Source organism: Odocoileus virginianus, chromosome 22, assembly GCF_023699985.2.
Source record: "Odocoileus virginianus isolate 20LAN1187 ecotype Illinois chromosome 22, Ovbor_1.2, whole genome shotgun sequence".
Lineage (NCBI taxonomy): Eukaryota > Metazoa > Chordata > Mammalia > Artiodactyla > Cervidae > Odocoileus > Odocoileus virginianus.
In genome coordinates, this window is record NC_069695.1 from 5,983,069 (window position 1) to 5,994,038 (window position 10,970).

The 10,970-nt window shown below is 38.9% G+C and overlaps 1 protein-coding gene across 2 annotated transcripts in view; it reads left to right on the top strand.

Moving 5' to 3' along the window:
• Positions 1-9,409, top strand: part of CCDC68 (coiled-coil domain containing 68) — a 54,520-nt gene extending 45,111 nt beyond the window's left edge. For both annotated transcript variants that reach the window (XM_020905864.2, XM_070452498.1), the window contains exons 10-11: positions 5,124-5,200; positions 8,461-9,409. In XM_020905864.2, the coding sequence (XP_020761523.2) occupies positions 5,124-5,200; positions 8,461-8,518 (135 nt within the window). In that variant the 3' untranslated portion in view covers positions 8,519-9,409. The remainder of the gene's footprint in view (positions 1-5,123; positions 5,201-8,460) is intronic.
• The last annotated feature ends 1,561 nt before the right edge of the window (positions 9,410-10,970 follow it).

A 10,970-nucleotide genomic window follows, 5' to 3' on the forward strand; every position in this document is an offset into this window, starting at 1 on the left:
TCATCAACTTTTTCCATGTCGTTAATTATGTAATTAACTCTGTAAATTCTTACTGAGTGGGTACTATGGTGTTGACACTAAGTTTGGGAAAACAATGTTAAACAAAATAGACATGAGCCTTGCTCTCTGGAATGTACTATCTAGTGAGGGAGACAGATAGAAATATATTAACATGTAACTAACAGTATCATGGAAAGGTTCTGCAGGAAAAGGATAGGATGCTCTGGGCAATGACACCTGGGTGGAGGAGTGTATGTGGACCATTTAGATTGGTGGGTGGGAAGAATCTCTCTGGAAAAATGAATTTCAGTGTGAACTTTGTGGAAGCTGGGTGGTAGGGCATGTCAGGTAGCCAGACAGGAGGCCATTGTGGGTGCTTCTAGTCTAAGGGATTAGATCATGAAAGGCCTTTAGGCCGTTCTAAGGTGTAACAAGAAGGTCTTTGCTTACCAGTCAAAGTAAATTAACATCCATATAATTAGCCACCAAAGTTTCCACTGTACTGTTAGGAAATAATCTAATTAACTTAATGCTTACTGTTGGATTGCCTTCCAACATAGCTTTCATAAACAGCAATGAACTCAACGTACTTATACAAGTATTACTGATTATTTGTATACTTGCTTCCTTCCTCAAGATAAAGTTTTAGAAACATAATTGGTAACTCAAAGACCAGGTCCGTTTTTAAGACTGTTGATACGTGCTCCAGTTTTCCGTGTCTGCGGGATCAGGCATCTCCCTCAACTGCCACAGCTGCGCCTTCAGCTCACTTTCAGTCTCTCAGCTCTGACATTTCTGACCTGCTAACAGCCCTCTTTTTCACCCTCTTTATTATTAAGGGATTTCAATATTTAAAAATCCTTTGCTGTTGTTTTAATGAAATCTAAGAAAGCTGAGATGAAAAACACAAGTGCTCAGATTCCCATTTTGAGCTGGGATTCTCCTTCAGATCCAAGTTTATCTGTAATTCAAAGCGGTCAGGTGTGAGGTAGGGATCTAACTTTTTAGTTGGTTCCCTACTGAGCAGTCTGGCCTTCCATCATGAATTTGAAATGCCTATGTATCCTAGGCTAAATTTTTATGCTGGAAATCAGCTCCAGTGGTGTCTCTGCCTGTTTGGCTCCTTCTGCTGTATTTATCATAATCTGTCACTCTCACTCAAGGACGATTCAATCGTGTCTGACTCTGCAGCCCCAGGGACTGCAGCCCGCCAGGCTCCTCCATCCATGGGATTTTCCAAGCAAGAATACTGGAGTGGGTGGCCATTTCCTTCTCCAGGGTATCTTCCCAACTCAGAGATTGAACCCGGGTCTCCCGCATTGCAGGTAGACTCTTTACCACTTGAGCTACCAGGGCAGCCCATCATAATCCATAGTACATTTCAATTGGAGAGGTTGTTGTCTTTCTTTGATCTTTCATTATGGTCTTAGGCTCTGGTCATCCCTAATTAAGTGCCGGCCCTCTTCACAGAGTCAGGGCATCAATGGTGCTACTGCTTCTAAGCCAATCTTATGTTCTTTAGTTGTGTCTCTATTTGCATCATCCCCAAAGCTAATTTTATTGCCCTAAGTAACCTGGCAACCCATACGCTACTAAGGCCAATTGGCCTTTTGGTGTAATAGTTAAACCAGAAAAATGTATTGCTCCCATTGTATTGCTTCTGCATCCTCAAATTTAGCAAATAATTGCTGACTGGCCATTCAGTGTAATAGGAGGACGCAACAGACTGCATTCCCTTCATGAAACTTCTTGGTTGCGTGCAGTCCGTCTATATGAGGCTGCAATTCCTATAGCCTCTTCACTAAAAAAAAAACCCCACAGTGATAGGACAGCATCTCTCAGTACTGCCTAAGATTCTCTGTATGAAGCTGAGTCAAGCTACTATTTTTTAACACTTTTTTACCTAAAAAGTCTTCAAATTATAGCAGTATTGATGAATGTCTTTATGATTTTGAAATATATTATCTTCAGCAGATAAATAGTTTCCTGCCCTGCAGGGAATGTTATAATGCCCATTTCAGCTTTAAGAAAACTCATCCAAGCCACATCAATGTATTTATTCAGCAAATAGTTCCGTGTGTTTATGATATACCAGGAAATGTTCCATGAGGTAAATATATGGCATAAACAGGACAGACTGTCCTGACCTCATCTATCTTTATTTTAATTGGAGATGTGTACAATAAATACATGAATAAATAAATGCACAGCTTAATTAGGAAAGGGTAACTGCTCCAAGAAGAGCAAAACAATGTGACAGTTATAAAGTGATGGGAGTCAGGAAGGGCATCTCTGAGCCTGTGGTCTTGAGCTAGGTACCTGAACTGAGTGACTGCTTGAGCTGGAGTGAGCCTGTTTCTAGTCTAGCCCTGGTCAGTACTTTGTTATGAAGATCTTAAATTGGAGGGACATGTGCAAGGTGTACTGTTTTGCATTACAAACTTAAGACCATGACCTATTTTGAAATAACAGTGTGAGCTGATTCTGTTTATGAAAAATTGATCACCAGAGCTGAACAACCCTTTTAAAGACGTCAAATTTCTAAACCATATAGATAGCATCTTTTTCTCATCCATAGTCAGCACACGTGTCTCTTTGAAGGCATGCTGCATATTTCATTTTGTTTAATCCTCAAAGCTACTTTGGGTGAAAGTTATTAATTACTACATTCCCTAAGGGAGTAAACTGAGATTCGGAGAAATTAAGACACTTGCTCAAAATGACTCAGCTGCAGTCAAGTCTTCCTGGCTTGAAGCACATGTGTTTCTTCCCCCACTATCTGCTTATCTGGGTGATCAAATAAGTGTGTGTGTGTATGCAAATATGTATGTGTGTCAATATACACATAGGTATATAAATTTTAAAATGATATTTATTTCTATATTTTTAGCATATAGATTTAGAAATGAATAGTTATAATGTTAAATTTTCAGGGTCATTTATATGTATTTGAGCCATTGTCACAGCTACTACATTAATTTTTTTTTCTATTTTCTAGAGTTTTGAATCATGAAAACAAATACTTTTTTTCTAACCTAGCAGGGATTTTTTTCCTCCCTCCACAGGGAGAATAAAAATTCACTCATCTAAATCTTCTCTCTCTTTTCTTTTCAATCTTTAAGGATTTTAAACCTCTTTTAAGTCTCACCAGGAAATTTCTGCTTAACTCTGCCAAAATTACTTACTTTTCTTTCTACTTGGCATATCTTCATCATCTTAATTTACAGCTCTGAAATTTATCTTACATTTCATGCATTTCTAACATCTTCACTAATGACCTGCTCATATGGAGATGCATCTTCAGAAATTACTCCATTTTCTAGACTTTGAAGAATATCCTACTTTATGTAATCACCACCATCCCTAAAATTTAATTTACTTCCAAGGCTGTTTTGCTAGCAGCTTAAGTATGCAAAAATTCAGTTCTTTTGGAAACTTGTGTCAGTGAACTATCCTTGGGTAGACTCAATAATGGTGGACTTACTCTGGCCATTAATTTATAATTTTGTAAACTAATGATATAATAAAACTCATACCTCTAGTTGGTCTAATTAAAGCATATGAAAGTCCATGAATAAAAATTAAAGACCTAATTCTATTTGATGAAATAAATCACCATAGAAGTTGAAATATGTGAAAATAAAGACAGTCTAAGATGATGACACTTACACTTCTGTATTTTTTGGGGCCTAACAACTTGAGAAAGTAGGAATTTATTTGGGAAAAACTCCCAGCACTTTCTACATACTTGTCCAGCCACAGCAATATATTTGTTCCAGTGCTGTTGTCATCATGACATTGAGTTTCAAGTTGTGCTTCGTGACTTATAAAGTATTGTACAGAAAGGAGTTTTTCTCCATCTTGTACTTGGCCCTGATAAATGAGTGCACTTGTTTGGAATGTATATTCAATTTATCTCCATTGTGCAAAGAACACCTTTATCATCAGTTTGTCAAATCTGAAATACCTTTCCTGAGTGAGATTTAGGCACTTTACTCTTGAAATATCACAGCGAAATGATTCATGTAGGAAGAATTTTGCTCCATCTTTTAATTATTATTCCATGTAGTTGCTGGGGGATGAGAAGGTACAAAGTTGGTATCTTGTCTTGGCTTTCCTTAGCTTAGGGGGTCTTCATCTTAACTGCACATTAGTATCGCTGTGGAGTTTGGAGACCTCCAAAACACTGACTGCAACCGAATGAAACAAACTTTGGGTGTAGGACCCAGGCATCAGTAGGTTGTAAGTCTCCTAGTTAATCCCAATACACAGCCAACACTGAAAACCACTCCTTCAGTCCGGTAGGCTCTCCTATGTGAGCAGATATCCTAAAACCTATCACTTGGCCACCCTGGGTTTCTGATTCAATGGCTTGGTTGGGAATTGAGGATGTGCAGTCCTAATAGTTTCCCAGGGGATGTTAAACTGTTGACCTCAGGCTTACGCTTCCAGAACTGTGCCTCCATTGTTTTTCTCTCCCTTTTTTCTACCTAGCCATTTCACTTTGTCTTATAGGTCCAGGTAAACTCAACGAAATCCAAGGGTGCATCCAGATTTGAAATATTATGATCATATGATATGTTCCTTCCACCTTATATATAATAGGCAGGCTGTGTATCATTTACCACTAGGATAGAGAGGAAAAAATAGAGGCTTCAATGAGAAAATTAAGATTAAGGATTCCATAAACCAAAAGAACAGATGGTGCCTGTGTTCCTGGAGTTTCTAATCAAGAGATTGCACCAGAAAGACAAATGTGTAATCAATATTGTGGATATCTTTCAAAAGGTTCTTTAGTAAAGTTCTTTCATGAAGTTCTTTGCATCTGTCCATATAAAAGAACCTGTAAAATGAAACAGTTCAGCTGTTGAGTTTCAGAAGCTAAGCCAAAATACTAAATTTGAATCCCTTGGAAAATGAGGCATTTTCAAGGTGTGTGTTTTTGGAAGTGATATTTAGGGACTCTCAACTAGCTTATGTTCTGTGTTCTAACAGAACAACTGGAACAGCAAACTGACTGCTAAGGAGGGATGTAGGTGGTGGGTCAACCAGGAGTATGGAGAGTAGGACCACTAAAGGTGATGCCTGTGTGATCTCTGCACATTTTTTTTTTTCAATTTTAGAACAAAGAACTAAAAGCCAAGGTGGCACTCTGGCCTGAAACTCATAGGACGAAGGTATCTAAGGCTGTCTCTACAAGGTAAGGCCTTTCTTCCCCCACCACCTTCTGACTTCGTGACCCCTGTTGAACATGTTTGACTTTCATCCCACTTGAGTAAGAATCCAATCTGTGAATACTTGTGTAATCCTGTGTTTCCTATCTGTCTTCCAGTTCTTTGAGAATGGGAACTATATTGATCTTGCTCACTACTGACTGAATCCCTGAAATCTGATGTGTGAATACTTACTTTACGAGTAAATGAATGAATAAATTTAGGCATCTTTTCCCTCCTCTTCAGTATAAAACAAACCTTGTCTTCACTTCAACACTTACTCCAAACAGTACAGATTACCTCCTCTACCATTCTTGTTCCTCCATTGCTCGTATTTTCTGTGCCATTGATAGACATTTTAATCATAAAAAGTGTGTATTTAGTTAAATTTCCATGTCTGTATCTCAAATCAAAGAGATTGTAAATGTCAAGAGGGCAAGAATAGTTCTTTATTTTCCACTTTATTTCCTGCATTGTTAAGGACAAGTGTCTTTAATAACTACCTAATAATGAGTGAATGAGGCAGTGATAATGACCCCTAAAGCAATAGAAATGATAGTTGAAACCATCAAATCACTTTCTAATGTTGACAGAATCTGAAGTGACAGGTTGGTGAAAAAAAAGACTTCTGAGTTCAAATCTCATTTCCATAATATTCCATGAAATTATCACTTAAAAGAAAACATAGTCTGTAATTACATGAATCATTTTGAAAATGATTAAAAACTTCCTGTTCTGGCAGCTTTTAAATTTCCCCGTCTGGTCTCTCTAGGGCAGAAACCCATTTTCTGAAACTCTCTTCTGCACAGTGCTGGCATGAAGAAATCAGGTCCCCTATGATTAGCATCAGTCTAGGAATTCAGGCAGATCCATCGCCCTTTTCAAAACACCCTGCAGCCATGCTTCACTTTGCTAATGATGTATGTAATCAGAGACTAGAGATGGAGCCATCAAGGACCAAGCTTTCTGAAATCTCTGGGCCCCCAGACGCTAAGTTATTAACTTTTTTTGGCCAGTAGCCCTGCAACATCTAATAAAGAAAAATTAAGCCTCAGAAGTGTAATATTAGGTGAAATGCCTACCTTTTAGAAGCAAAGAAAAAAAGTAGAGTCACTTCATGAGGGGAAGAGATGAAGAGTTTAGAATAGAAAGGCAAATGTGGTGACTTCCCTGGTGGTCTGGTGATTAAGACTTCACCTTCCAATGGAGGGGGTGCAGGTTCTATCCCTTCTTGAGGAGCTAAGATACCGTATACTTCATGGCCAAAAAACCAAAGCATAAAGGACAGAAGCAATACTGGAACAAATCCAGTAAAGACTTTTTAAATGGTCCATATAAAAAAATCTTAAACAAAACAGCAAGTCAGACTTTCCAAGGGAAGGGAGGATGGTCAACTTTAGCTCACTTACTGGGTACATTCTCTTGGAGTCGTGAAGCATCATGGCCAGTCTCAGCTGTTCTGAGCCTGGAGGGAATGGAATCAAGAGTGGAGCAAAGGAGGGAGCAACAAGCGGTCTCTATATTGACTGTATTGAGTGCTGAGTGCTGAGACTCGGGATGGTACAAGGAGGATGAGTTTGAGACAATGACTTCTATGGCCGATTCTTCAGCTGCATTTAATTAATAAAGGTAGTTTTAAAGACTTTTCCCCTCCTTATGACTTGGGAAAGGCCAAATGGGAAAATCTCCTAATCGAAGCAGGGAAACTGAACTGAATGTGTCCTTTGGTTTATGATTTTTTATAGAAGTTCCAATAGTAATGATATATCTATAATGGTAGCTCTCATGTTTGCAAAATGAAATCTGACCAATTGGTTGCTTGAGAATGTAAGTGGTAGTTCAGTTCAGTTGTTTAGTCATGTCCGACTCTTTGCGACTCCATGAATCACAGCACACCAGGCCTCCCAGTCCATCACAAGCTCCCGGAGTTTACTCAAACTCATGCCCATCGAGTCGGTGATGCCATCCAACCATCTCATCCTCTGTCATCCCCTTCTCCTCCTGCCCCCAATCCCTCCAAGCATCAGGGTCTTTTCCAATGAGTCAACCCTTCGCATGAGGTGGCCAAAGTATTGGAGTTTCAGCTTCAGCATCAGTCCTTCCAATGGACACGTAGGACTTATCTTCTTCAGGATGGACTGGTTGGATCTCCTTGCAGTCCAACGGACTCTCAAGAGTCTTCTCCAACACCACAGTTCAAAAGCATCAATTTTTCGGTGCTCAGCTTTCTTCACAGTCCAACTCTCTAGTGGTAGTATGGTTTGGTAAATCTAAAGTCACCAAAATAAAATGGAATCATAACTTTAGGGAGGAAGTGGAATATAAAAGTGGCCATTCTTGCAAGGAAAAAAAGAATCACATACATTTAAATTTTATCTTGGCAAATCTCTTAAGTTACTTATGAAATAAGAGTTCTGTGCTATTTTTCAATAAGTACAAAAAACAAGGATTTTTTTCCAAGTATTAAAACATGTAGATGTTTCTCAAATTGAACACCAGAGAAATGGTCTTCTCGATATTAAAGATCAGGTTGTTTGAAAATAGCAAAACAGCAACAATAAAATATGCATGAATATATATATATATATATGTATACAAGTGCATGCAGATATCAATGTGTGTGCATATAAATATGTATATATATTTATATATATATATTAAACTAGATTCACACACTGAGGAGAGAAGTTTAGGCTATGATAAAATATTCTGAGGAACAGCTGATTTATGTGTTCCATCTCAAGTCACTCTGGTGCATGTCTTCACTGAGTGGAAGGGCAAATCCACTCTCATTCTTCCTTGCCCTGTCCTCTTACAGCCAGATGCATTTACATAAGGTAAGGCTTCCACAGGGCTTCCCTAGTGGATCAGTGGTAAAAAAATCCACCTGCTGTGCAAGAGATGTGGGTTGGTCCCTGGGTCGGGGAGATCCCCTGGAGGAAGGCATGGCAACCCACTCCAGTATTCTTGCCTGGGAAATCTCCTGGACAGAGGAGCCTGGTGGGCTGCAGTCTGTGGAGTCACAAAGAGTCAGATACAAATTAGCAAATAAACCACAAGTCTTTCATAACATGCTTTCTGCTGTGTCTCATGGGGAACTAGAATCAGTGAATTAACCACCATTTCTTAGGTTGAAGCAACTAGTAAAGACTTGGTAGTAGTGGTGATGGTAATGGTGGTGGTATCCCAACTGTATCAATAAAGTTTTATGTGCCCGGTTTTGATAATTGTGTGGTCTTTTCTACAGTGAACTGAAGACTGAAGGGACAACCCCATATTTGATGTTGGTTAGACTACGGAAGTGAACTGGCTGGCTGGAGATCTGAATGAGAACGATTACTACTTGGGTCTTATTTGTTCCTTGAAACAGTCTAAACACATATTAAAATGCTTCAATGCCAGTGTTTAATGGAATTTGTTGTATTGTATTCAAAGTATACATCAATAGCTTTGCAGGAAGATGTTTCATAAAATCAAACAAATATATATTCAAGGAAAGGAACTCTTTCTTCAAAACTTACTAAACGGATGAAGAAACTGGATGCTTTCCCATGATGGAAGATGAATTTTGCTTACACTTAAAAAAAAAAAAACTGAATCTTTCTTATTTTTATTGTTTGCAAATATTTTTTGAAGGGACTGGTTAAGGTCATCTACTTTGACCGTTTGATAGTGGTTTCTGTATGCAGTCATCATCCCTTGGTATCCATGGGGGTTGAATCCAAAAGCCCTAACAGGTACCAAAACCTCTGTGTGGCTGTGGATGTTCAAGTCCTGTATATAAAATGGTGAAGTACAGTTTGCCCTCTGTACCATAGTTTCCACATCTGTGGATTCCATCAGTCATTGGTGTGGGTCCTGCAGGTACAGAGGGTTGACTTTGTATAAATATAAGGAAGAATGCACAGGCATACTTCCTTTTATTGTGCTTCACAGACACTCCATGTTTTTTTTTCTTACAAATTGAAGGTTCGTGGCAACTCTGCATTGTCAGATGATAGCATTTTTTGACAATGAAGTGTTTTTAAGTTAAGGTATGTATATATTTTTTACACATAATGCTATTGCACACTTAACAGGCTATGGTATAATGTAAATATAACTTTTACATGCACTGGGAAAGCAGAAATTTCATGTGACTCACTTTATTGTGATATTATTGTGGTGCTCTGGAATTAAAGCTGCAAGTGTGTGTATGTGTGCGTGTGTGTGTGAATAAATGATATACTTTAAAGTTGACTTTTGGATAATAAGTAATATCTTACCATGAGGTAAATTCATCTCCTAACCCATGGTTAGTGAGAGAGTTATTTTCTACTGGATTAAGGGCAGAAGAAGAAGTAAGTTTTTTTAACGAATTCCCTACCTACGCAACCCTCCAAAGCTGAGAATCCTGACTGCTCACCGCAGTTTAAGAGGTTACTGTTCTTCACTTGGGATTGAACTTTGGTTACTAGAGGCAACTCACATATCAGCACAAAGAAATGCACTTTGTGATTCTGCCTTTGTGACTAATTTTCTTTTGTTTTTGTTAATATTATATAAGTAAAATGTTTAGAGGAATGAATAGAACATAGTGCTCTGAGTTCATACCTCCATAAAAAGGTATTTATTACTACTATGGATTCAAAGGAACAGTGGTTGTTGTCTGCAGTGAGGAAGAATCTGAATTCATAAACTTGGAATGATGTGTCTATTGCTTTTGTGAAAGTGTATTTCAATACATACATTCATTACAGGTGGAATTTGTGGTTATATGAGTAAAACCAAAGTCTAACTTAATGCAAACACACTGGCACTCAGGAAAACAGAACACACTTCAGCTAAAGGCATAATGAGAGAGCTTCTTCATCCTCAAAGGGGAATCACCTGTAGGCTTTTTGATCCCTCTCTTTGGTGTATAACTGAGCATTTTCTCAGGAAGGATGCTTCATGCTTTTCAAAGTGGAATGTGAAACATCTAATGTCTTGTAAGTTCAGCAAAGTACTGTAATCCTTGCAGTGCTGCCTAACTCTATGTGTAAGTTTCATAACTTCTTGTTTTGATTGCTTTCTAGTTTTTAAGGTGTAGTTACCTAATAACATTTAGGACACAGTCACCCTCTGTGTTATTCGCTTCAGTCGTGTCCGACTCTTTGCGACCCCATGGACTGTAGCCTGTCAGGCTCCTCTGTCCATGGGATTCTCCAGGCAAGAATACTGGAGTGAGTTGCCAAGATCTCCCCCAGGGGATCTTTCCAATTCGGGATCAAACCTCGGCCTCCTGCATTGTGAGCAGATTCTTTACCATCTGAGCCACCATGGAAGCCCAGTCACCCTACGCCAGGAACAATCTAAGTGCTTCACCTATGTAATTGCTTTAATTCTCCCAACAAGCCTCCGAAATAGGTCATATTATTGTCCCCATGATCAGAGGAGGATACTGCGAAGGAGCAAGTAATTTTTCTAGCAGCTGACAACGCAGTGAACATTTGACCCTTTTCTCTGGCTTCTGATGCATCTGCCTGCTCGCTTGCTGTTCCCATACTCCCCACCACAGAAGGGTCTCTCTTCTTGCCTCTTCAACAGACACAGCTGTTTTGTTGGCTTTCTTCACCACCCTGTGGATGACACTGAGAAACAACACTTAGCAAGTAAATATTTTGCTGAGAAGAATTGTCTTTTACCTGGTGGTCTACCTTACCAGTACTTAGTTCTGAAAAACTTCCCTGCTAAAACTGCCTTTTTTAACTTTATTATTCATGCCTTTATGCCACA